The sequence below is a fragment of the Alternaria rosae genome (genome assembly GCF_020736505.1).
Source record: "Alternaria rosae strain MPI-PUGE-AT-0040 chromosome Unknown BKA58scaffold_1, whole genome shotgun sequence".
In the NCBI taxonomy this organism is placed as follows: domain Eukaryota; kingdom Fungi; phylum Ascomycota; class Dothideomycetes; order Pleosporales; family Pleosporaceae; genus Alternaria; species Alternaria rosae.
This window is the reverse complement of record NW_025763570.1, coordinates 1,911,554-1,934,965: the sequence shown is the minus strand read 5'-3', so window position 1 is coordinate 1,934,965 and position 23,412 is coordinate 1,911,554. Positions and strand designations below refer to the sequence as shown.

The window sequence follows — 23,412 nt, the reverse complement described above, 5'->3', positions numbered from 1 at the left end:
CGCGCATCTATGACGCATGCCGATGGCGGCCAGGCCATTTTATGGCATCACGGCACGTGATGTTATACTAGATATTGGGGAAATTTTCGGAAAGACGTGGCCGGTGCCAAAGCAGGCTGTGAAGGAGTTTGAGGCGGAAAATATGCGGTTCTATCCGAGGTGGAAGAGTGGGAGAAAGGATGTGGTGGATAGAATTGCGAAGGGGTGGGCGAAGGCGCATCGGAGTGAAGGTGGAGATTGGGAGGATTGGCGAGATGTTTGCGAGGCGGCGGTGAGGCGGTGGTTTGAGGACGGTTTCTAAGAGAGGGTCGTATGCTTTTCGCTATCAGCACAATATGAGTCACGTATAATAGCGCGAACCAGAAGATGAGATGTATTTATTATACTAGTCACACGATATACAAAGGTGTCTTCTACGCACTGGCCTCCGCAGTGCTCTGCCTTCCAGCTATGCTTCCACCCTTCCAACTTTCTTTGGGGTCGACCTTGCCCTGCACCCTACTTTGCTCACCCTCTTTGCCCCAGCCACCACCACCAGGTGTGTGGATGATGATCCTTTCACCAGGCCGCATGGCTGCCGTATTCTTGGCACCCATGTTGATGTATCTGTACTCCACATCTTCCTTCCTGATATCGGCATCCTTCTTCAGCAGAGTTTCAACCGCACGGGAAGTGGTAGGCGCATGCGCATCCTCCACAGGTTCCGTTGGACGCTTGGAATCGGAATTTTGGTCAATGGCTTTCTTGTCTACCTTCTTCACCCAGATATTCAAACCGCATGCGGCGTCCCCCCCTCCTTCCATACCATATGGATGGTAAACTCTTCGTTCGCTGAGAATACTGACTTGTACGGGGATGCGGAACTCGATGTCGCGGATTACGCCCTCACCACCGATGTGCATCCCCTTACCTGCACTATCTTCCCTGAGTGAGAACTCGCGGAGCAGAACGGGGTATCTTCGCTCGAAGACCTCGGAGTCAGTAATTCGGGTGTTGGTCATGTGCGTATGGACACCGTTGGTGCCGTTCCAGGTCGAGCCTGCACCAGATCCTCCTGCAATTGTTTCGTAATATCCAAAACCCTTCGTGTCTTTGCGTTCGCCGCTCTTTTCGCCTTCTCCGTATGTTGTACCGCCGAATCCAAACGTAAGATTATTGCAATCTCCTTGACTTGCAGCACAAGCACGAAATGCTTTGAGAACGACGTCTGTCACGCGCTGACTTGTGAGAACATTGCCGCCTACAACAGCGGCATTGTCAGACGGCGACAGGAACGATTTCTTGGGGATGAGAACGTGAATGGGCTTGAGACAGCCTTGGTTCAATGGAATATCCTCGCTGATCAGACAGCGTAGACAGTAGATGATGGCTGAGTAGGTAACGGCTTCTGGCGCATTGATGTTTCCGTACACTTCAGGCCCGGTACCAGAGAAGTCGAAGACAGCTTCACCCTTTTCGGGATCAATAGAGACCTTGAGTCGTATTGGACTACCATCATCCATAAAGTCCTCTGCGCTAAGATCTTGGCCCTCGAATCGCTTGTATACATCCTTCAGCAGCGCGCGAACGGACTGCTCCGCATTGGCTTGTATGCTTGTCATGTAGAACTTGACGACCCGCTCGCCATAGTCCGACATCAGTGTGTTGATTAAGTTAATACCCTTCTGGTTAGCGGCGACCTGGGCCTTCAGATCATTGATGTTGTCACTGAGACATCTCGTACCCGAGCAGCCAGGATATTGGCCTGGTTCATCAAAGAGTAGCTCGGTGATGCGCTTCTCGTTGAAGTGTCCTTCCGACACCAGCTTCTCGGATTTGATGGCCGCACCTTCCTGATAGAGTTCTTTTGACGCAGGGGGCATGGAGCCAGGGAGTATGCCGCCTATGTCGGCGTGATGCGCGCGCGAAGCGACGTAGAAGATAATGTTGTCACCACTGAACGCGGGTGTGATGACAGTAATATCTGGCAGATGTGTACCTCCGAACATGGGGTGATTAGAGACAAGAACGTCACCTTTCTTCAGCTTGCCCTTCCAAATAGCGGCCTGTTTGCGGACGCAGGTCGACATACTTCCAAGATGTACTGGCAGGTGGGGAGCTACACTGGCATTAGCTGGGTCAGTCCACTTCAGCGATTGACTCACCATTGGCGACTAGCCCACCATCCGCATCGAACAGTGCGCAGGAATAATCCAATCGTTCTTTGACGTTCGTAGACACACTAGTCTTCTGCAACGCGCGGCCCATCTGCTCAGCAATAGCCATGAACCGATGGGCAAAGATACTGAGCAAGATCGGATCGACCTCTTTTGTGTCAACCTGTTTATCTTGGTCTTCCGTCTCACCAATGTTGATGACCACATGAGTGTTGATGACAAGCGCAGTGGCACCAGGCGTCACGACAATGGTCTGAGTACCATCTGCGATGATCGCGGGACCCTTCAGTCGGTCACCCACCTCCAGATCTTCGAGCTTGTAGACTGAAGTATCTTGCCGGCCACCCTCGAAGAACACTTTGCGGGTGTCGTAGCGCTTAGTGTCTCCTGAGAGGTCCTTTGGTTTGATCTCCTTGAGTTGCTGATCTACACTCTTCTCGAGACCTTCAAAGGTCTTGCCAATGCCGCGCGCTCGTACGTCATCGACAATGATGTCGCGATCGGGTAAAGTAAAGCCGAACTCCTGATCGTGCTGTTTGACGAAAGCCTTACCAAAAGCCCATTCATCACCGTCATACTCTTGCTCTGCTTCTTCCTTCGTCGGCTTGATGATCATAAGTGCTGACTCTGTCCCACGATACCTCAGGTTAAGATACTCTTCGAAGTGGACATGCTCTTCATCAAAGCCCTGGTCTCTAAGTGTAGCTGTTGACTTGCTCTTCAGGTCTGCCATCTTGTTTTGCAAGTATTCTCTGACATCCTTCTCGTCCGACCATACAGTAGACTCTGGTTCCTGCCTCTCATCGACAACATCGGCGAGCGCCATACCGTACGCTGATAGCACTGATGAGTAGCGATGGATCAGAATCTGCGAGATGCCAAGTGCTTCGGCAATGGCGACCGCATGCTGGCCACCCGCACCACCAAATGTCGCGAGTCTATGTTTGCTTGTATCGTGTCCACGGGCTTCGGTCAGACTTCGAATCGGCCGGGTCATGGTCTCATTAGCGATCTTGATGAACCCGTTTGCGATATCGTCCAGCGACATCTCCTTCTCCTTATTACCACCTGCGACCTCTTTGTTGATCTGCTCGGCCAATTCCTTGAACAGTTTCTCGCTCGCTTGCGCATCGAGGCCTTCGTCCTCATTCTTGCCGAAAATCTTGGGAAAGAAGTCCGGTAATAGTCGGCCAAGGAAGAGGTTCGCGTCTGTGATGGTTAGTGGGCCACCCTTGCGGTAGCATGCTGGCCCTGGGTGTGCGCTTGCCGACTCTGGGCCTACGACGAACAGTCCATTCTTCCAAAATAGGCGCGAACCACCACCCGCTGCGACAGTGTTGATGTCGAGCTGTGGGGACTGTATGGTAACGCCAGCTGTGGTAGTCTCAAAGACGTGGTCGTAGCGTCCAGCGCCGTATCTGCTCACGTCTGTACTGGTACCGCCCATGTCGAAGCCGATGACGGGAATCTTGGTTTCCGGGTCGTACGATGTGAGCGCATAGCCAACGACTCCTCCAGCAGGGCCAGATAGGATGGCTTTTAGGCCAGAGAAGATGTCGACGTCTACCAGGCCTCCGTCCGACTGCATGAACTCGCAGCGTGCGCCCTTGGAGCCCTCCTCGCGCTTCACGCTCTTGCTACCAAGGCCACCTTCGAAGCCCTTTGAGAAGCCATCGATGTATTTTCGTATCGCAGGTGTGAGGTATGCGTCTGCGCAGGCCGAGGTAGCGCGTGGGACTAGTTTGATCATGGGCATGAGCTCATGACTTAGGCTGACATGCTCAAAGCCAATGTCCCTCGCGATCTTGCCCACTAACGCCTCGTGGTTGGGGTATGTGTATCCATGCATCAAGCAGACCGCGATGCTCTTCAGTCCACTATCGTAAACCTCCTGCAATTGCTTTCTTATCGCCTCCTCCTGCGGTCGTTGTAGTATGCGCACCGTCTCGCCCGACAAGCCCTTGACCAGTTCTGCGTCGTCTCCAGCCTCTTCTATACTCTTCGCCTGTGTCTGATTTCTCTCCGGATCTTCCGCGTAGTCTTCCAGTGTGACGCGCTCATCGATCTCGACGACCTTCTTGTACAGCACCTCAGGCTTCCGAATGTCGAGCGCGAAGATGTTCGGCCTGCTCTGATTACCAATCTCGAGACAGTCCTTGAAGCCCTTTGTGACCACCATGGCGATATCCTCGCCCTTCCTCTCCAGCAGCGCGTTCGTGGCGACGGTGGTGCCCATGCGTATGCTCTCGATCTTGGATGTGTCGAGCGGCTGCCCACGGGGAATCTCGGTGCCGGTGAACTTGGAGAGGAGGCGACGGATGCCTTCGAGCGGCGCGTCATCGTAGTTGGAGGGGTCGACGGAGAGGAGCTTGATGAGAATGTCGTCTTCCATCTTGCCAGTACCGGGATTGCCTACGCAGTCCGTGAAGGTGCCGCCGCGCTGCCTTGTCAGCTACAGTTGCACGTCTGATAATGAGACATACATCAATCGCGATGCGGATTCCCCGCCCACTGATCTTTGGAGTGGCCATGTTGACGATAGATGGTGAAGCTCAGGGGCGCAAAGGCATCAACAGGCACGGAAAGAAACTTCGAAATGGACAAAAGATGATGCTAGGTCGTGCATGGCCCGATGCCGGCCACACGCGACTGCACCATCCATAAGACTCGAGAGTGGGGTAGCGTTTGTTGCTGCCCCGCGATCTTTTGTCATCATTCGATTATTGATCCGTCGCAGGGGCATCATTGCTATCTCCGCGGCTTTCGCTGCATTGGGACTAGTGACTGGATCCAGGAGCTAGGCCAGATATGTATACAAGGCCCCCAGACGACCCCACCTTGCCTTCGCCCATCTGGCGCAAGCAAACACCTACAAGCCAGCTTCACTGATTCCTATCAGATACAAGAAGACTGGCACCCGAGGAGCGTTGAAAATTCGACATGTGGACGCTTGCGCACCTTCAGTTTGCCTGCATCCGAGCAATCGCTCATACCTCGCTCTATATCCGGTCCTCACCCTGGCTAGCGCCCACAACTCAACCGGATCACATCAAGAACTACCCTTGTCGCCCGAATCTTTATGGCTGCCGCATCTTCATATCAAAAAACTACAAAGACAAACAGAGTCTTCCCCTCGTGATCCGAGCTCACGGTGGTGGCTTCATCGTCAACTATCCTGCAGCAGACGACGTCCTGGCGCGACATCTTGCTGATCATGCCAATTGCATCGTAGTTAGTATAGACTATAGCAAATCCCCTCAGAACAAGTTCCCCACTGCCTACGAGGATGTCATCGCTCAGTCGCTCGCCATCATCGATGATCCAGAGTTGCCTATCGATAAGTCAAAAGTTGTTCTCTGCGGCAGTTCAGCGGGAGGTAATCTTACCCTCGGCGCGGCCCAAGACTCGGGGCTCCTATCCAAGATTTTGGGGGTTGTTTCAATATATCCAGCCGTTGACTTCGACTCTGATAGCGACACGAAGATGGCAACTCGGCCAGATCCTGAAGTACACGATTTCATAGGGAAGAGCTATGACGATATTATGAACCTGTACCTGGATGAAGCTCAGAAACCACCCATGCAGGATGTACGCTTGAGCCCAACATATTTCGCTACGAGGGACAGCTTTCCACCGGAGCTTTTGCTCATCGGAGCTGAGCACGACATGTTCTGCCGCGAGGTCGAAGTCATGGCTGACAAGCTTGCGGGCGACAAGGCAAAGGTGCCATATAAGGAGGGTTGGACAGCACCGGGAGTGCAATACTACAAAGTGTTTGGTCAGCCACATGCATTCGAAGGCTTTCCCGCTAAGAATCCTGAAGCGGAGAAGGCTAGAGTAGCTGCGAAAGATGCTATGTTTAGCACCATTTCAGAGTGGCTGAAGACTACCTTCTCCAAAGTCGACAGCTACTAGCGCAGACTGACTATCGGTTGGCGCCTGCGATCTTTCTGAGGTCTCTGCTCACAGTAAGCGGGCGAGACTGCTGCAAGCAAATATTCATAATCACTGTGCAGCTAGTGCCGTCAGAGTCAGACAATCGCTACATAGTGACGCTTTGAACTGTCGAAAGACGAAGGCTGAGTGCAGCAATCTCGACCTAGCAACACTGAGCCTGCTCTGCTCAAGTACGAGGGGGCTAGGCGGTTTTACCGAGATGGCGTTCTCCTCAGCAGATCAGATTACACCCCCTCACCAGTTATATTGCAACTCCTTCGCCTTTTACTGCGGAGTGCAGCATCAGGCTGGCCCCAAAAGCGTCATGATCCTCGTGGCTCTATGGTCTATGACTTGTTTCGTCGCATGAGCGGGGGCCATTTCTATCAAGGGACAAGGCTGGCCCCCAAAAAGGTTGATGTGACCAATGGCTCACGACACTTATGCGTGCTCACAGCCCGATACACGACTACGATCGGTCTTCTGGGAAATTCCGGGGCGAACTATCAACTGTGAAGCCTTGAAGCAGCTGATCTCGATGCATAGATGATCATACTTCAGCTGGCTGCCGGGCTTTGTATTTATTCCCCTCAGTGCTCTTCTTCGTCACTGCCAGCTGTGCATCAATCCATGGTGTCATATCTCAATCATGTCCACTGCATCATCTTTCGACTACGGTCAGCCAGAGCATATTGTTCAACCGATCTCAAGCCGTCAAACAGATCTCGAAGCGGGGTCTGGGCCGGCCAAAGCTGTTCTCAAAGTCATAGATGCGCATTACGATGGCACCGAGCCTGTTTTCCTCAAGCAGTTCAGCTACAGGGACAAGATTGCCGAAGATATGAAGAACCTCCCCCCACATGCCCCAAGAACCGCCAGAATCCTGGATGTTACTGTTCATTCTGATTTCAAGAAGACTGGCCTGCGAGAAACAAAAGGCCCCAAAACAACCGAAGCTGCGCGAAGAGCTCTCGTCGATCACCTGGAGGAGCTCTATGCGACGTCCATCGAGTCGAAGGATTTTGTGGAGCGACGTATCTTCCGTTGGCTCAGCGACCCACTTCTCGTAAATGACATTGGAAGTATAACTTCTCAATGGTCTCAGACCTTCACCGGTAGCAGCACCAGCCTGTACCGTCTTGTCAACCGTGCAAGCTTGCAACAACATCCTCTGGACCGCGACGTCCGCCCGAGGGACTCCTACTTCACCTGTGCACAATGTGACGAGGATCGCTTGATAGGTTAGCATGATCTACATATCTGATTCATCGCGCTGACGGTCATAGTGATCATTGTGAATGACGTCGAATCAAACCAAAGGTTCATCACGAGTAAAGCGCGTAAAGCTACTGGTGGTGAAGTCATGTTCAAAAATCCCCGCGTCACGTCGCAGATGCGAAATGGGGCAAGCCTGACGTCTCATGCCAATGGGTCTCGGGATGTCTTTGCTCAACTTCTGGTCCTCGACTTCTTCCTTGCATCCATCTATCTGCAACCTGTAGACTACTACGAGAGTCTGATTTACCCGCAGCTGGATGAGAAGGACGCTGTGAAGTTCTCACTTACGAAGAACCCACATCTCCAAGTTCCGCTGGGTCTTTTCGAACCCCGGCTGTCTGCAAAGAGCAGAGAGGCCTTCAAGGAGATTGAAGATGCCGAAGGTGTGTTGCGGAGCGTACACAACCTAGTCGCCTCAATCATCTACGTGCGCGACATCCTCGAAGAATCCGACTTCGTCGTCCAACAGCCCAAAGATAGCGAGCTTAAGCTACGTCTTCTGAAGCTGAAGGCCTTATGCGCAGAACGCAACAGTAATGCTGAGCGCGCCCTGGCAGCCTTGGAGCGCCAGCTGGATTACCTCACGAAGAAACATGCCATCCGTGAGGCCAAGGCAATCCGAATTCTGACTATTCTGGCGGCATTCTACCTGCCTCTATCGCTCTCCGCAAGCATTCTAGGCATGCAGAGTCCGTTCAAACAAGTCGCTCATACCATCCGAGCAGACGAACTCTCAGGCGACAGATTGGGCGATCGAAACCTAAACACGAATTTACTCTTCGACTTCTTCGGCGTCTTCATTTTACTCGGCACCATCACAATCTTCATCGTGCAAGCCATCCGCTTCGCCTTCTGGATGCGATCAAATGGAATGGGTCTATTATCCGAGAGCTTCACCGGCCCATTCTCCATCTTCCAGTATGGCAAACAATGGCGGTTTGGGGGCCGAGGAGGATGGTGGTTTCGAAGGATTCACCTGATCATGCTGTGGTGGCTTGGACCGGGAGTTTGCATTGTGCTCTTGGTGACGTTCATGAATGGGATGCTGGTCGACGCACAGAAAGCATGGGATACAGCCAGGTATCTATTTGCGACTTACATATTGGGAGGAGGACTGCTTGTCCTTTTTTATTTTGGGTTCTACTACTTCTTGTGTCGGAAGAGACTTTCTGTTCGTTAGCAAATGTGGACGCCGCGGAGGAAATGCGCTTGTTACATGTTCTTTCAGCAGTACAGTACCTTGTCAAAGAAGTCGGTGAAGCGTACGTCCAGGTTGATGCTGTTTCACTTTCTGGGCACCGCGCCGCATTGGGCGTATGCTCACGTCATGCCTTTTACACGTCAAGGACATGGACTGGCATGGTGTTTGTAGACAAGCAGATCCAGATATCTATCGGACCGTCCAAACCTGAAGAGCTCCACGTCCCGCACAACACCAAAACAGGATCTGAAGATGCCCTCGGTAGGCGCCGGGTAGCTCGTACCTACATACTTTCGGCTTCCGGAAAGGGATGCAGTCAGCTTACAAAGGGGTCGGTGATGACATGCAGCCAGGAATGGACGAACCCCTGGCGATATCTTGTCATATTGTGCGCAGGTACCTAAGTATATCCAAGCATAGCCGGCGAGAATATTGTCAAAAGATCGCACGACGAGCTGTTGAGAGCGCGACGCGCTGGAGCAGCTGCAGCATACGTCGCTTCCAAGGTTGGCCGCCATGTTTGCTTCAAGCATCTGAAACCGCAACCTTGGAAGCCTCCTCAGAAACCTCCTCAGAAACCTCACAAGATTTCATCGGGTTTTCTCGTGGCCATGCTTATATTAAGGTTGCGGTCCTCGCCGGCTTCATCTCCCGCATGTCGGCTAAAGCCAATCCAGCTAGCGGCATGACATCACAGCACATGGCGCATCCACTTTGCTGGCGCGGCTCGCAACACATCGTGAAACCAGCGGTCAGAGCACTGCGCCCATGCCCATTCCGATATTTGCGCGACATTTCGTGCAATCAGGTGAGGCTATTTCCCATGCCCGGCTGATCTAAGGTCGGGCGCCGTTTGGGGGCGCGACTCGCGTGTGTTGCAGGATGGGTGGAGGACAGAGTGCGTCATGGGGGATGCGGAGGGGGTTGCGCTCTATTCTCCGCGCTTTTCTTTTCCTACTTTACTTTGTTGCATTGCCGATTTCTGAAAGGCCGGTTGCTTCTGTGAGGTTAAGAAGAGTTGGGATATATTCTGTCAAGCACGCACGTGTTATCTTTCCAACGTGCAACCTCAACACGCCGTCTCCTCGGCCCTTTCCACGGTTGATACCGAAGCGAAGTGTGAGCGTACTTGCTCACCACCACCAACGCGACAATGAATTACGCATCATGGATCCAAGAGGAAAAACTCAAGGTATACCCACTCAGAGCCTACTCGTGATCGCGAATCTAACATGTGCGGGTCAGAAAACCTTCATCGTGGCCACATTGGCGTCTACGCTTGTCGGCACGTTCACGGCGTCTATGGGGCTATGGGAGCGCGTCTCAGACAAGCGCCAACAGCACCGACAGAAACAGCGCGACACGAAGCAAGATGGCGAGATCAAGGATCTGAAGAAGCAGTTCGAGGAGGCGCAGAAGAGAGCCGAGGGTAGACAACAGGAGATCGATCGGCTGAAGAACGGTGGAGGGCGCGACGACGTAGGAAACAATTTTGAGAGGGATGGTATGATGGTTCAGAGGATGTATGATCAAGGTTATGGCAGGATGGGCAGCAGGTTCGCGCAAGGCGATGGTAAGTCGACTGAGCTGGAGAACTGGAACAAGACTGACCCCCCGCACAGCCATCGTCGAGAACAAACTACAAGCGCAAATCATCTCCCTCCAACAAACCGTCATAAACGTCCTCCAAGATGCCCTATACAACGACCGCCAACTGACCCGCGCCGACATGTCCAAACTCATCGCCGCCTCAAACCAAGCCAGAGAAGGCTCCATGATCGCCCTACAAGAAGCTCAACAACGACTAGGAGGCTCGCAAGTCGGCGCACCACCCCCACCCCGCCCCGCATCGCCTCCGCGCTCCCTAGTCCCTTCACAACGCGCACCTAGTGCTATCATGCCCATGGACGGCCCAGAGCAACTCTTCTGCCGGTACGCTCTCGATCTACAATACATGCCCGGAAACCCCTTGGCAGCCTCATTTGCCCCCGGAGGCAGCTGTGCATGTCCCGCATGCGGCGTTCGACTCGACGTTACCAGCGAAGACTTCTGGATGATAGGCAAACGGACACCTGTCACCATCTGGGACAAGACAACTGGCTATGAAACCGACATCATGGAGACACGCGAGTTCCGTCTTGCTCAGCGCTTCGTCATCAAATGTCACACCCCAGATGGCGAGTACGCATGCACAATCTGCAGTAAGGGCAGAGACGTCGATGCGATCTGCCGGACAGTAGACAGCCTGGTCAAACACGTGGGAACATACCATGATGTCGGCGAACTGGAACAAGAAATTGATCTGCGCGAGGTCAAGGTCGAAACGAAGAGGTTGAGTCTTCCTGCGTCACACCCGCCAAGTCCGCCGAGGAGCGTTCTCAGGGAAGAGATGATCTATCGGTGAGTGGCTGATAGATAGGTGATACCCGCGTGTTTGGGGGGTGGATCTGTTTATGTCACAGCAAGGCGTTGGATTGCAAGTATACCTTTTTCGGGACGGCGGTGGGCTGCATGCATGCATATTGCGATTTCTTCTTTTCACGATGTATGAGTAAACGATATAACGAAAGCAATTTATCCCGTCAACAGTAAAGTCCTCAATGCACAACATATCTTTGATCAGAGCATGCATGTAAACCAGCTACTACCGATGCTAATCTGAGGTACGCTTGGAGTAGGGAACTAGGCTGCCTCAATATGTCCAGAGTCGATACTAGATATACACCAATCCTAGGACCCAGCCTCGCACTGTCTCCAAAATTCTCAAATCCAGCCTCGCACTAAACGTCGATCAGAAAGCTTGTGTGAACGTCGACTGTAACAAGAACGAGGCTCTATGTTGGGTGTAGCCGTCTGATCCGAGCTGAGGTAGTGGTCTGTGCACGTGGGTACTTGAGTGGATACGTCATCAGGGTGCTGCAGCTATGGGTGTAAGGTGTCCACAAGGAGCACTACATGGCAACCTCAACACCAACTCTAGATTTCCATTAAATATCCATCAGATGATTGCGATACCCTTGCAGTCTTGTTCTCTACATTGCTCCAATACCTCGAGCCCCTCTCACCCGAGCCCTCTCCGGGGCTGCTACCTGCGTCGCAGCATGGTGAGCTCCATGTTATACACCTCGTACGCGCAGCAAACGTAGAACAGATCTATGTCTCGAACCTGGACTTCGTTGCTGGTGTCCACGTGTCTATTCCAGATCTGACATGCCAATCGACGAGCGCTCTGGAGTTCACCAGGCCCGCGGGCGTACCCAGGCGGGGTGTGCGACTGGATTGTCATGAGCCCCTATTTACAGTGCAGTAACCAGTTTAGCGATCTCAAAGCCTAGGACCAGCAAAGATATCTTTTGGTTTGTACCAAGCGTCGAAGCAGGGATACCTGACATTGAAAGCTCGCCGTTGGTGGTGACCCACGACGTTGCTGCACCGATGCGCGTCGAGCGCCCCTATACTCCGGCTGAAGTGTATTTGATGAATAATACCTTTCATCTGTAATACCACCAAGTCATTCTGAATAGTAAAAGAGCGTCAGTATTAACGATCTGGGCTGACAGTTCATCCAGGCTATAAAGACGATGTTCGCCGGTCCTTCGCCGCCGCCGGCCCCACACGACCGCAAGAAATTTTCTTTGCTACCACGACCACCAATCCCAAACTTCAACAATTTGCAGCCTGGTTTTACCCAGCCAGAATACCGCTCTCAGACATTGTTACCTGAGTATCCATTCGCTATAATCTCGATTCCCTCCATCAAACAATAGCATCGCCCGGCTAGCTCAATCGGTAGAGCGTGAGACTCTTAGCTTTCACGTCCTAATCAGACTCGATTGGTTATCTCAAGGTTGTGGGTTCGACCCCCACGTCGGGCTTCCTTGTTTTTGCGCTCTGGTGGACATGTCGTCGTCGTCCAGGAGTTGGGAAGTTGAATTTTTGGTGCGTTTTTCTGCCAAGCCCTTCCGCGAACGCGAACTACGACGACCTACATCGCCAAATCAATGTCTATGTACTCTCTCTATGTCCTCTATGCCCCCTTGGAAGTTTAATGTCAACCGATTGGAAGACAAGAGGCATGATTGTTCGATGCCTACCTGGGTAGAGCTGTTCAGCATGTGATCTTATGTTCCACGCTCACAGCTAATAAAGAAGCAATCACGATCACACGTTGTCACGACGAAGAGCATCTTACACGTTAGAGAAATTTGTACCACTGCTTCCATTTTGTCCTACATCCACGTGATGCCTTCCGTGATCCATGAGTATGATGAATGATAGTTCTGATCAGTATGAAGCATGCATCCATCAATAGAATGAGCACGAAGATGGTAGCTACCGCATTGCACATCAATACCCAAGTATAGACCCAGCAGCCGATGGCTGTCTTTCGATCGTTACACAGGCTGGTATTAGATGCTTAGTGGACCTCGGATGGTCTCCAGTAAACCTGTCGGCCAAGATCTGCCAGTCTTGGAGCATTTGTCACAGAAGCCCTCAAAATGCATAATTTGATTACAAAACGGTATTGCACCAATAGCCTAGTGTCCGCGCCACCTTTCCCCGCCTGCAGCGCTAGGTAGGTCGGCCCCATGATTAGAAGGGCCGAACCTCCCATGATGCATATATGTAGTACTGCATGGGTCTTGCATCCTCCACGCGTCGCTGTATAACTGAATATCCGCTGCAGGCACTGCCAAACTTCGTGTCACAGCAAAGTAGCAGTGACGAGCGCACTACTCGTGCTTTAGAGCGATGTCAGTGTGATGTTAGGTTGAATCGTGCTATAGGTATTAAACTTCCTGCCATCCCACATTTCCGCTTAACGAACTGCCCCTAACCATTCAACGGGCGTGCCGTACCGCAGAGGCCTTGGCAGCTCCACAGCGGTGCTATGTCCGAGGGACCCCGTACCAGAGTAAGCGAGGCATGCACTGTGTTACCACCTCTCACCGTTCTAGTTCGAGACTGAGCACAAGGATTCGTCGAGCCATGGCCTGATGAACGAGACCAAGAAGTGCACAATTACCCTTTCGCGCGTGATGCGCTGTGAAGATACACGCCCGATGAACTGCACCCTATTCATTTAAGTTACGCAAGAAGTCCAACAGTCTGCTGTCCATGCAAGCTTCCTCCCACGACACATGTTCTTTGGCCATATCTGAAGTGCTATAAACTCTATATCAGCATCATCCTTTGTCTCAACCAGCGCTTTCGGAAGTTCAAGTCGTGAATTACCATGGGCTCTATCGAAGATATCCAGAGATTGTCCCTCAACGGCAGCGCCAACGGCACCAATGGCACTCACATCAAAGAGCTCGACGCCCTGATTGTTGGCGCAGGTTTCTGCGGTGTATACCAGCTGAAGATCCTCCGCGACGCAGGCTACAACGTCAAGCTCGTCGAGCACGGATCCGATTACGGCGGTGTTTGGTACTGGAATCGGTACCCAGGCGTCCGTGTCGACAGCTCCATTCCCCACTACGAATTCTCCGACCCAACGCTTTGGAAGGATTGGACATGGAATCAGAGGTTCCCGGATGGCTCGCAGCTTCGCGCTTACTTTGCTCACGTAGCTAAAGTGTGGGATCTGAGGAAGGATACCAAATTCGACACCTTCGTCTCGTCTGCGACATGGAGTGATGAGGAAGCAAGATGGATGGTGAAGACGAAGGCGGGCGAGACATACAAGGTGAAATATCTGCTGTTGAACACCGGCTTCGCGGCGAAGCGACACATTCCCGAGTGGAAAGGCATCGATTCTTTTAAAGGTCAGATTACTTTATAGTCACTGTGAAATAGACTGACTAGGAGCCAGGCACCTTTCTCCATCCTTCGTTTTGGCCTCATGAAGAACCTGATCTCCGCCGCAAGAAGGTGGCTGTTATCGGAACAGGCGCTACCGGTATTCAAATAGCGCAGGAGTTGAGCAAGGTTGCGAGCCAGCTGACAGTCTTTCAGCGGACGCTGAACATGTCAATGCCAATGCGTCAAGTCGACTATGACCTTCCGCAACAAGCCATTTCCAAGCTTGAGTATCCGGACTTTTTCGGGGGGTTGAAAAACCGCTTCTCAGGCTTCTCGTTTGAGTTCATCCCCCGATCTACATTTGACGACCCGCCAGAACAGCGAAAGAAGATCTATGAAGAACTGTGGAACGAAGGTGATTTTAAATTCTGGCTTGCGGCTTACCAAGACATGCTCTTTGATAAAGAAGCCAACCGCGAAGCATACAACTTCTGGCGGGACAAAACGCGAGCGAAGATCATTGACAGCAGAGTCGCCGATATACTCGCTCCTATGCAGCAGCCCTATTCCTTCGGTTGCAAACGCATCGCGCTTGAGAATGGGTACTTCGAGATGTACAACAAGCGCAGCGTCTCTCTCGTTGACATCAGCGATAAGGGTACGCCGATACAAGAAATCACGGAGAAAGGTATCAAGACCACGGAGAAGGAACACGAGTTCGACTACATCATCAGCGCGACCGGTTACGACGCCATTACCGGTGGTCTGAAACAGATCGATATCCGCGGCCCGTCAGGCGAGAGCTTGAGCGAGCATTGGGAGGATGGTGTAAAGACGTATCTCGGAATGGCCGTCGCAGGCTTTCCAAACATGTTCTTCACCTACGGGCCTCAAGCGCCGACTGCGCTATGCAACGGTCCCACATGTGCTGAACTGCAGGGCGACTGGATCTTGCAAATGATGAACCGTATGAAGGAGAAGTCGCTTCGCAAGATCGTAGCGCAGAAGGAGAGTGAAGATCAATGGAAGGAGCTCATCTGGAAGCTTGCTAATGCTTCGCTGCTGCCCAGCGTAGATTCTGTGAGTCGCGAAGAGCCGATAAATGAAGGAATGTAATGTACTAACGCTTGCGACAGTGGTACATGGGAAGTAATATTCCTGGAAAGCCCAGAGAGCCATTGATGTACATCGGTGGCGTGCCGACTTATTACAAGACGATTAACGAGACGGCTGAGAACGGGTACACTGGGTTTGATCTGGCGTGAGATGACGTAGTGAGATGATAGATGTGCGGAAATCTTTGTGCTTTTTCTCGGGAACGGATGGGTGCATGACCCCAGCCATTCCTCACTTCTTTGCAGTCTGATCGAAGAAAAGGGAAGTGCTGCATGCATCTGCAGGTTTTCAGAAGGTGTTGAGATTTGCTTATTTGCGGAGGGCTTGATTTCCGAGTTCGGGACGAGCCCGAGCGAAACGCAAGCAAGTCTTGATGACATCGTCTCGATCGGAGGTCTAGCACCGGATGTCAAAGTCTCGGAGATCATGGATGTACGATCGGGTATCTGTTGTTATACGTACTAGAACTGCCATGTCTAGAACGATCAATACGATGATGGGATGGAACCTGTTCTAGGATCCGCTCAAACCCCAACAGTCATAACGACCCTGTAATCGCGACTGCTGGCTGCTACATGCATCAACCCAATCATAGGATACTGTAGACATGGGATGATGAGGAAATGATGGAAAATGATTCGTTGGTTGATTCTAATGTTAGATGTCTTCTAGATGAACACGCATGTGCGAGGACGGAAAGAGAGAAGGAACTCGCGAGCACGTGCTATCGTTGACGTCACCCGCTTGGCTGCGCGGAACTCGAACCGCGTTGCAAGCTCCAACTATCCTCTGCAACCAAACCACCGTTCGTTCAAACCTGCTCCTGACTTTCCGTTACATCCTTTCTTTCCTTCAGTCTTATCCATGCACTCAAGTCCTGCTGGGTCCCCGTCATCGATTCGTAGCGCTGACCGTCAATGGTGGTGTCGTGACCCTGCAGGTGTAGATACCAGTAGAGGACCCCAACAAAGAAGCCACCGCCGACGATATTGCCAAGTAATGCAGGGGCGATGCCTTTCCAAACATACATGCCGATGGTAATGTCTGGTGATCCATGGAAGATGGCATTGGGTATCAAGAACATGTTGGCGACGACGTGATCTGATACACACTGTCAGCTAACTTGTAGATGTGCACACGAACGTGTGGTACTCACCGAACCCCAGGGATACGAACGCAAACGTTGGCCACCATATCCCCACTACCTTGGAAACATAGTCGCGACCCGAGCACCCGAGGAAGCATGCTAGACAGACCAACCAGTTGGCGCCGATGCCTTTGAGAAAAATTTGGTACCACTCTGGCTCGACTTGCTTCTTGTAAGCGAAGTGCAGCGACTCTTCTCGATATAGCTTTCCGTCGAACAATCCGCCATCTGTTACACCAGGTCAATTTCGAACTTCAGATCGCTTCTACCATTGGAGACTTACATCCAACAATCACACAACACACGAACAAACTCCCCGCGAGGTTTCCAAAGAAGGTTACCACCCAATGCCTCAACATCCGCCAGATGCTGAGTCGTCGATGTAACGCAGCAACGGTCGTGTACATGAAGCTGCCGGTACAGAGGTCGCTTCCTGTCATCTGTACAATGACTAGACCGTATGGAAATACAAGCGCGGCAATTGTCTTGATCAGACCTGGAGCGTTCTCCTGGTACCATGGCGAGGTGTTGGTCGAGATGAGCGTCGCGCATGCGAAAGACAAGATCATGCCAGCCGAGCAGGAACTAAGAAAGCTCTTGTCGACACGCATGTGCGCCTTCTTAACGCCCATCCGCGAAACTATCTCGAAAGACTCCTGAGGAGTATAGGCATTGTTAGTTGGCTGGTGCATGTTGTGAGCTCGGTGTTGAGTTGGTATCGATGAAAGAGTCGTAGGGAATGCATTAATAGGTGTTGCTGTCCCGGAGGAGGGGTTCGATTGGATATGCATTGGCAAGAGGTTATGAGGCAGTACATGTCTTGGTGATGTTGATCTGTGGGCCATGTTGATGTCGTGGCTGAGGCGATTCGTAACGCAACTCACAACGACGCTGAGCAGCGGAACCGAAGCAAAGTAATCAGAGTTTCAGCACCGATGAAGAGACGGAAGTATCCATCAAATTAAATACAGGTAGTCAAATGTGACTCCTCACATCCACCCATCCCGAAAACCATCCGCGCGATCTCCACAACATCACCGAGGACCGAAACACCTACGGATACAAAGTCTTTCAATTTTGGCGCGCAAACACCTTGCTTATCACGAAGATGACAAAAAGTGCCAAATAGGGAATGCGGTACCGCAGGCTTGCGGCTCAATCCAAGACCTTGGCGGCTCAACCAGCGTCAATGAGACCGAGGAATTTGTCGCCAAGGTGTCTGGGCGCAACGACGCACGAGAAAGAGCCGCAACACTACGACTACACCCGATGGTCTATATCACGAACATGTGAGTGCGTGAGTAATCGTGTTCAACTTTGGGGCCCCGCAGACACTCCGCAGACACTCCGCATGTGAAAGAAAGGAGTGGCTGCGCAGACGCAACACAAGGTTGGGCATCATGTTCTTTTTGGGCGACCTTCCATACTGTTATCGTAGAGCGCTTGTATGGTCAGAATACACCGATCTCGGTGTACTGACTGCGCAACGTATGTAGTGTGTGCACATAATAATCTTACACGTGGCATGGAGCACCTTTCCGTCGACATCTCGAGCTTTCGCACCTCCTTTACAGATGGTACTTTTCATTTGACATTGCCGCCGACAGCGACAGTTTACTGTGCCATGAAAAGAAGCTTTTGGGAGACGGTCCTGACCGTAGCGGCTTCGAAGCGTGAAGCCTAGAGTCTACTGATGTAGAAGCCCGCCTTCTTGACCCATCGCCTTACCTTACGCGCTGGTGTAGCCGTCGGGGTTTGAAGATCGCTGCGGGTTTTGTTCTTCAATGCTCTTCGTGTACCAGATTAATTGATGTCGCGGTTGCAGAGGGTATCGGTGCAAAGAAGGCACGTCCAAATGGTTAGAGACGGCTGCAGAGGTAAGAAGATCGCATGTAGAGTGATCGTGATTGTGATAAGCGGTGACGGGCCTTGAAATCGGAGATGGCTTTGGCGCTCGCAGGCATTTTGCGGAGGGTTGATAATGAAGGCCTCGTGTATCCTCGGAGGGCTTAGTGTTATCGATAAGACTAGCGTGATCTCGACGCGTCGACGCGCTCAGTCAATTAACAGCAGGCGCGCCCAATCATCGCCAGCTTTTACCTTCTTTCCTCTGTCGTCCCACCCTGCAATTGTCTTTCTACCGCATATCAACATGGCATCCCGACCGGAAATCAAGGAGGATGATGAGTCGGGTTTCTGCAAGTTCTTCCGCAACTTACCTGAGAAAGACGATGAGACGGTGCGCATCTTCGACCGCGGCGACTACTACAGCGCCCATGGCGAAGACGCAAAGTTTATCGCAAACACAGTAAGCGCACATGAATGCTTTGACTTATGTTTAAGATATTGACATGCTATCAGGTATACAAGACGACAGCCGTCATTCGCAAGCTGGGACGGGAACCAGGCCTCGAATCTGTCACCATGACCATCACCGTATTCCGCAACTTCCTCCGCGACGCACTTTTCAGACTCAGCAAACGTATCGAGATATGGCAATCGACTGGCAAGCGCATGGATTGGAAGGTGGTCAAACAGGCCTCACCCGGCAACCTGCAAGACCTGGAGGACGAATTGGGAGGTCAGATCGAGAATGCACCCATCATCTTGGCGGTGAAGGTGTCGGCAAAGGCGTCGGAAGCACGCAACGTGGGTGTATGCTTCGCAGATGCAAGCGTACGGGAACTCGGTGTTACAGAATTCCTCGATAACGACCTCTACTCCAACTTCGAATCGCTGCTCATTCAGCTCGGCGTGAAGGAGTGCCTGATACAAGTCGACTCTACCAAGAAGGATGTGGAGCTGGGCAAGCTTCGGACGATTGCAGACAACTGCGGCTGCGCTGTAGCAGAGCGATCGCAAGCAGACTTTGGCACAAAAGACATCGAACAGGATCTGCCGCGGTTACTCAAGGATGAGCGAGCAGCCGGCTCGCTGCCATTGACAGACCTGAAGCTAGCTATGGGCTCAGCTGCATGCCTAATACGGTATCTAGGGGTTATGTCAGACTCGTCGAACTTTGGACAGTACCAGCTCTACCAACACGACCTCTCGCAATACATGAAGCTCGACGCTGCCGCGCTGAAGGCACTCAACCTCATGCCGGGACCACGAGACGGCGCGAAGAACATGAGCTTGTACGGGCTGCTCAATCACTGCAAGACACCCACCGGTAGTCGGCTGTTAGCACAATGGCTCAAGCAGCCGCTCATGAACGTCGAGGAGATTCAACGACGGCAGCAATTAGTGGAAGCCTTCGTCAACGACACCGAGCTAAGGCAGACAATGCAAGAAGAGCATCTACGGTCAATACCGGATTTGTATCGTCTAGCAAAGAAGTTCCAACGCAAAGTCGCAAACCTGGAAGACGTTGTGCGCGCATATCAAGTCGTCATCCGATTGCCGGGCTTCCTCAGCTCCCTGGAGGCGGTCATGGACGAGCAGTACAAGGAGCCACTCGATGCGGAATACACGGATAAGCTCCGTCAATACACAACGGCGTTCGCAGGTCTTCAGGACATGGTAGAGACGACCGTGGATCTCGAAGCGCTCGACAATCACGAGTTCATCATCAAGCCTGAGTTTGATGAGTCGTTGAAGACCATCCGAAAGCGCCTGGACAAGCTCAAGCGCGACATGGAGTCAGAGCACATGCGTGTGGGCGATGACCTCAACCAAGATACCGAGAAGAAGCTGTTCCTAGAAAACCACAAAGTCAACGGCTGGTGCTTCCGACTAACTCGCAACGAAGCAGGCTGCATCAGACAAAAGAAGCAGTACCAAGAGATCTCGACACAGAAGAATGGCGTCTACTTCACCACCAACACATTACAAGAAAAGCGTCGAGAGTTCGACCAGCTCTCCGAGAACTACAACCGCACGCAATCCGGTCTTGTCAACGAAGTCGTCTCAGTAGCATCGTCCTACATCCCTGTGGTCGAGAAGCTCGCCGCTGTCCTCGCACATCTGGATGTCATCGTTTCTTTCGCACACGTCTCCGTCCACGCACCCACCTCCTACACTCGACCGACCATGCACGCGCGCGGCACCGGAAACACCGTCCTCAAAGAGGCGCGACACCCTTGCATGGAAATGCAAGATGACATATCCTTCATCACAAACGATGTTTCTCTCGTCCGCGACTCGAGCGAGTTCCTCATCATTACCGGTCCCAACATGGGTGGTAAATCTACATACATCCGGCAAATCGGCGTCATTGCCCTCATGGCACAGATTGGCTGTTTCGTCCCTTGCTCAGAAGCCGAACTCACCATATTTGACTGCATTCTAGCACGTGTAGGTGCAAGCGACAGTCAGATCAAGGGCGTGTCAACATTCATGGCAGAGATGTTGGAGACAGCAAACATTCTAAAGTCCGCGACAAAAGAATCCCTCATCATCATTGACGAGCTCGGTCGTGGAACAAGTACATACGATGGTTTCGGACTCGCATGGGCCATCTCTGAATATATCGTCAAGGAGATTGGCGCTTTTGCGCTGTTCGCTACGCATTTCCACGAGTTGACTGCACTGGTAGACACATACCCACAAGTGCAGAATCTACACGTCGTGGCACATATCTCTGAAGGAAGTGCACCTGCACCTGACGCCGACGGAGATGCAGACATGGACGCCACCGCCGTGCAAAAGAAACGCGAAGTGACGCTCCTATACAAAGTCGAACCCGGTTTCTCCGACCAGTCCTTCGGTATCCACGTCGCAGAACTCGTTCGCTTCCCGCAAAAGGTCATCAAAATGGCTAAGCGAAAAGCCGACGAATTGGAGGATTTCGCTGGAAAGCACGAAGAGGGCTACGTTCAAGCTAGCAAAGAGGAGGTGGAGGATGGCAGCCGGATGCTCAAAGAGGTGCTGGTGAAGTGGAAGGAAGAGGTAGAGAGCAAGGGGCTGACGAAGAAACAACAAGTGGAGAGGATGAGGGAGCTGGTCAAGGGGAACCCAGAGCTTATGGCTAACGGGTTCTTTAAGGCTATTCAGGCCTTGTGATCTTGAGTATACAGGGCAATGGCGTTTCGGAATCAAGTAAAACCCTGTACTCGTGTAAGAGATCCGTCTTAGCTGTAATTAGATTCGAGAGCGTACTAGCATGATATTAGTAATTTACATGTACCGCACATTCTCTGGTTCTTAGTGTAGCAGTGAGACACGGGTGAAAGTTAACATTGGTAGCCGTACTTTATTATATAGGAGGTTTGGGGAGAACATGAACAGGCAGCATCCATGCATTTGCGCGCAACTGAGCAGCTGCCTATCTTGAATGGTAGGAGACTCGGATCACGTCCATTACTATCGTGCGCTATCCCTTACGTTTGGGCTGCCCCCTCTGTACGGTGCCAAAGGCCTCGCTGACAACATGCTGAATCCGCAGTTGGGACAGCGCACTCCTACCATGCTAATCGTCGAAATCAAAGACTGTGGACCATGTAATCACCGATTCCACGCCAAACAACCAAAGCCTCAGTCTCACCAACATCACCTCTTCAACTCGGCAAACCGTCTAGAAAGCTCATCCACATCCGGAATCTTGCCCAGCCCATCCTCTTTCTTAGCCGGCTTCTTCGTATTCGCCTCGCTCTTCGCTATTTTCGCCGCCGCACTGCCCGGCAACTTCAACCTCGGCGCTACATTATCTGTACTGGGGCTGGGTGGAACAACTCGCAGCGGACTTTGCGGACCAAGTTTCTTGGGTGTTGATGCTTTCGCCAGCGCTTCCCTTTCTTCTGCCTTTTTGCTCGTGCTGTCATCGGTGGATATGGGGTCTTCGAGATCGAGGTCTACCTTTTCTGCTACGCCGCCTGATGGCTCGTCGTCGTCGTCTTCGTCTTCGTCTTCACTCTTGACGGTGCCGTATGGTACTCCGTAGAATCGCGCAATTTCCGTCATGTATGCTTCGACCAGCTCCTCCTTCGGTGTCTCAACTTTCAACTTCTTCATAACCCTCTCCGCAACACCTTCTCCCTCCATGCTAGCCAATGCGACATCCTTTCCGAACTTATCCACCAACAGCGCCCTCACGGTATGTAGTTCCTTAATCTCGGTTCGCGGCGCGGCGTATATTATGCTGCGGACGGCTTCTTCTAGCGCTGGATCGAGGAGGGTGGAGGTGGATGCGGAGGTGGTGTTGGAGGAGGAGACTTGCGATTCGAGGAGTTGGGAGCGCGCGAGGAGGAGTTCGCAGTAGAGTTCGAGGATCTCGTGCAGTTCCGTAGTGATGTCGGTCCGGATTATGTTTTCTACGCGTATGCGCGCTGACTGTACTTTGCCGACCTATATAGATGTCAGTGCTGGGTATGTAGAGAGAAATGGTAATGCATGGATATGCGCGGTTGCCTTGCGCCAGTGCAATGCAATGCGACATTCGAGTGACCAGTCGGCAACGTACCTCGATCAGTTGTGCCATCTCCCTCCTCTGCTGTTTTACTTTGGCGCTATCTTTTTGCTGGACCATGCGCAGTCGCGATATTGACAGCTTGAGCTGTACCTTGAGCTTGTTCTGCCCCGCATTAGCTGGCAGTCGCGATCGCAGTATCTGGTGTCGCAATGGAACGTACGACTAAGGAGACTGTGGGCGCCATCTTGTCTAGTAGGCGATAATCTTTGAGTACGTGTGGTAATTGCGTTTACGGCGTTGTTGATTGTCGTGCAGGCGTCTGGTGTTGGCTGGAGCTAGTGGTTGGGCTGGGACCTGGAGGCGGGACACGCGTAGGGATGTCTTGGTGGGGTTCAGCGGCTTGGGTTGTGGCGGTGCACTGGCTGATGACATCTCCGCTTCAAAAGAGGCTAGACATAGAGACCCATCCCCATCAATCCTTCGT

At 52.2% G+C, this 23,412-nt stretch overlaps 8 protein-coding genes and 1 non-coding gene across 9 annotated transcripts; 6 read left to right on the top strand and 3 right to left on the bottom strand.

Annotated features, from left to right (window-relative positions):
• Positions 1-359: 359 nt before the first annotated feature.
• On the bottom strand, positions 360-4,855 carry BKA58DRAFT_425715 (Hydantoinase B/oxoprolinase-domain-containing protein). The gene is made up of 3 exons (XM_046172940.1): positions 4,640-4,855; positions 2,145-4,596; positions 360-2,098 (listed from the first exon to the last, which is right to left on the bottom strand). The coding sequence occupies exons 1-3, from the start codon at positions 4,685-4,687 to the stop codon at positions 414-416; spliced, it is 4,185 nt and encodes a 1,394-aa protein (XP_046030903.1). The 5' UTR covers positions 4,688-4,855; the 3' UTR covers positions 360-413.
• Positions 4,856-5,005: 150 nt separating this feature from the next.
• On the top strand, positions 5,006-6,406 carry BKA58DRAFT_11833 (Alpha/Beta hydrolase protein). Its single transcript, XM_046164090.1, has one exon. The coding sequence runs from the start codon at positions 5,097-5,099 to the stop codon at positions 6,069-6,071; it is 975 nt and encodes a 324-aa protein (XP_046030902.1). The 5' UTR covers positions 5,006-5,096; the 3' UTR covers positions 6,072-6,406.
• On the top strand, positions 6,407-8,631 carry BKA58DRAFT_11834 (uncharacterized protein). The gene is made up of 2 exons (XM_046164091.1): positions 6,407-7,333; positions 7,379-8,631. The coding sequence occupies exons 1-2, from the start codon at positions 6,742-6,744 to the stop codon at positions 8,548-8,550; spliced, it is 1,764 nt and encodes a 587-aa protein (XP_046030901.1). The 5' UTR covers positions 6,407-6,741; the 3' UTR covers positions 8,551-8,631.
• A 934-nt stretch (positions 8,632-9,565) lies between these two features.
• On the top strand, positions 9,566-11,188 carry BKA58DRAFT_11808 (uncharacterized protein). The gene is made up of 3 exons (XM_046164086.1): positions 9,566-9,763; positions 9,817-10,144; positions 10,194-11,188. Exons 1-3 carry the CDS (start codon positions 9,725-9,727, stop codon positions 10,973-10,975), a joined length of 1,149 nt encoding a protein of 382 aa, XP_046030900.1. The 5' UTR covers positions 9,566-9,724; the 3' UTR covers positions 10,976-11,188.
• Positions 11,189-12,342: 1,154 nt separating this feature from the next.
• On the top strand, positions 12,343-12,446 carry BKA58DRAFT_t13. Its single transcript has one exon. It is a non-coding gene; the product is annotated as a tRNA-Lys (tRNA).
• Positions 12,447-13,509: 1,063 nt separating this feature from the next.
• On the top strand, positions 13,510-15,843 carry BKA58DRAFT_11783 (cyclopentanone 1,2-monooxygenase). Its single transcript, XM_046164079.1, has 3 exons — positions 13,510-14,339; positions 14,387-15,396; positions 15,453-15,843. Exons 1-3 carry the CDS (start codon positions 13,808-13,810, stop codon positions 15,579-15,581), a joined length of 1,671 nt encoding a protein of 556 aa, XP_046030899.1. The 5' UTR covers positions 13,510-13,807; the 3' UTR covers positions 15,582-15,843.
• Positions 15,844-16,243: 400 nt separating this feature from the next.
• On the bottom strand, positions 16,244-17,424 carry BKA58DRAFT_304881 (Formate/nitrite transporter-domain-containing protein; the record flags this gene model as incomplete). Its single annotated transcript, XM_046167035.1, has 3 exons — positions 16,244-16,533; positions 16,589-16,807; positions 16,863-17,424. The coding sequence occupies 3 exons, from the start codon at positions 17,422-17,424 to the stop codon at positions 16,244-16,246; spliced, it is 1,071 nt and encodes a 356-aa protein (XP_046030898.1).
• A 1,235-nt stretch (positions 17,425-18,659) lies between these two features.
• BKA58DRAFT_416070 (DNA mismatch repair protein MSH2) lies at positions 18,660-21,713 on the top strand. Its single transcript, XM_046172580.1, has 2 exons — positions 18,660-18,887; positions 18,941-21,713. The coding sequence occupies exons 1-2, from the start codon at positions 18,732-18,734 to the stop codon at positions 21,581-21,583; spliced, it is 2,799 nt and encodes a 932-aa protein (XP_046030897.1). The 5' UTR covers positions 18,660-18,731; the 3' UTR covers positions 21,584-21,713.
• A 233-nt stretch (positions 21,714-21,946) lies between these two features.
• On the bottom strand, positions 21,947-23,369 carry BKA58DRAFT_11715 (regulator of Vps4 activity in the MVB pathway-domain-containing protein). The gene is made up of 3 exons (XM_046164057.1): positions 23,149-23,369; positions 22,980-23,090; positions 21,947-22,864 (listed from the first exon to the last, which is right to left on the bottom strand). Exons 1-3 carry the CDS (start codon positions 23,170-23,172, stop codon positions 22,070-22,072), a joined length of 930 nt encoding a protein of 309 aa, XP_046030896.1. The 5' UTR covers positions 23,173-23,369; the 3' UTR covers positions 21,947-22,069.
• Positions 23,370-23,412: the final 43 nt, after the last annotated feature.

What these genes read in the sequence shown, in the direction of transcription:
- BKA58DRAFT_425715 (XM_046172940.1), bottom strand. Translation starts at nt 4,687, where the DNA reads ATGGCCACTCCAAAGATCAGTGGGCGGGGAATCCGCATCGCGATTGAT. An exon ending in GAATCCGCATCGCGATTGAT is followed by an intron (nt 4,597 to 4,639) that starts GTATGTCTCATT and finishes CTGACAAGGCAG; the next exon opens with CGCGGCGGCACCTTCACGGA. An exon ending in TGGTGGGCTAGTCGCCAATG is followed by an intron (nt 2,099 to 2,144) that starts GTGAGTCAATCG and finishes ATGCCAGTGTAG; the next exon opens with CTCCCCACCTGCCAGTACAT.
- BKA58DRAFT_11833 (XM_046164090.1), top strand. Translation starts at nt 5,097, where the DNA reads ATGTGGACGCTTGCGCACCTTCAGTTTGCCTGCATCCGAGCAATCGCT.
- BKA58DRAFT_11834 (XM_046164091.1), top strand. Translation starts at nt 6,742, where the DNA reads ATGTCCACTGCATCATCTTTCGACTACGGTCAGCCAGAGCATATTGTT. An exon ending in TGACGAGGATCGCTTGATAG is followed by an intron (nt 7,334 to 7,378) that starts GTTAGCATGATC and finishes TGACGGTCATAG; the next exon opens with TGATCATTGTGAATGACGTC.
- BKA58DRAFT_11808 (XM_046164086.1), top strand. Translation starts at nt 9,725, where the DNA reads ATGAATTACGCATCATGGATCCAAGAGGAAAAACTCAAG. An exon ending in TCCAAGAGGAAAAACTCAAG is followed by an intron (nt 9,764 to 9,816) that starts GTATACCCACTC and finishes TGTGCGGGTCAG; the next exon opens with AAAACCTTCATCGTGGCCAC. An exon ending in CAGGTTCGCGCAAGGCGATG is followed by an intron (nt 10,145 to 10,193) that starts GTAAGTCGACTG and finishes CCCCCCGCACAG; the next exon opens with CCATCGTCGAGAACAAACTA.
- BKA58DRAFT_11783 (XM_046164079.1), top strand. Translation starts at nt 13,808, where the DNA reads ATGGGCTCTATCGAAGATATCCAGAGATTGTCCCTCAACGGCAGCGCC. An exon ending in AGGCATCGATTCTTTTAAAG is followed by an intron (nt 14,340 to 14,386) that starts GTCAGATTACTT and finishes ACTAGGAGCCAG; the next exon opens with GCACCTTTCTCCATCCTTCG. An exon ending in TGCTGCCCAGCGTAGATTCT is followed by an intron (nt 15,397 to 15,452) that starts GTGAGTCGCGAA and finishes CGCTTGCGACAG; the next exon opens with TGGTACATGGGAAGTAATAT.
- BKA58DRAFT_416070 (XM_046172580.1), top strand. Translation starts at nt 18,732, where the DNA reads ATGGCATCCCGACCGGAAATCAAGGAGGATGATGAGTCGGGTTTCTGC. An exon ending in CAAAGTTTATCGCAAACACA is followed by an intron (nt 18,888 to 18,940) that starts GTAAGCGCACAT and finishes ACATGCTATCAG; the next exon opens with GTATACAAGACGACAGCCGT.
- BKA58DRAFT_11715 (XM_046164057.1), bottom strand. Translation starts at nt 23,172, where the DNA reads ATGGCGCCCACAGTCTCCTTAGTC. An exon ending in CGCCCACAGTCTCCTTAGTC is followed by an intron (nt 23,091 to 23,148) that starts GTACGTTCCATT and finishes AATGCGGGGCAG; the next exon opens with AACAAGCTCAAGGTACAGCT. An exon ending in AGATGGCACAACTGATCGAG is followed by an intron (nt 22,865 to 22,979) that starts GTACGTTGCCGA and finishes ACATCTATATAG; the next exon opens with GTCGGCAAAGTACAGTCAGC.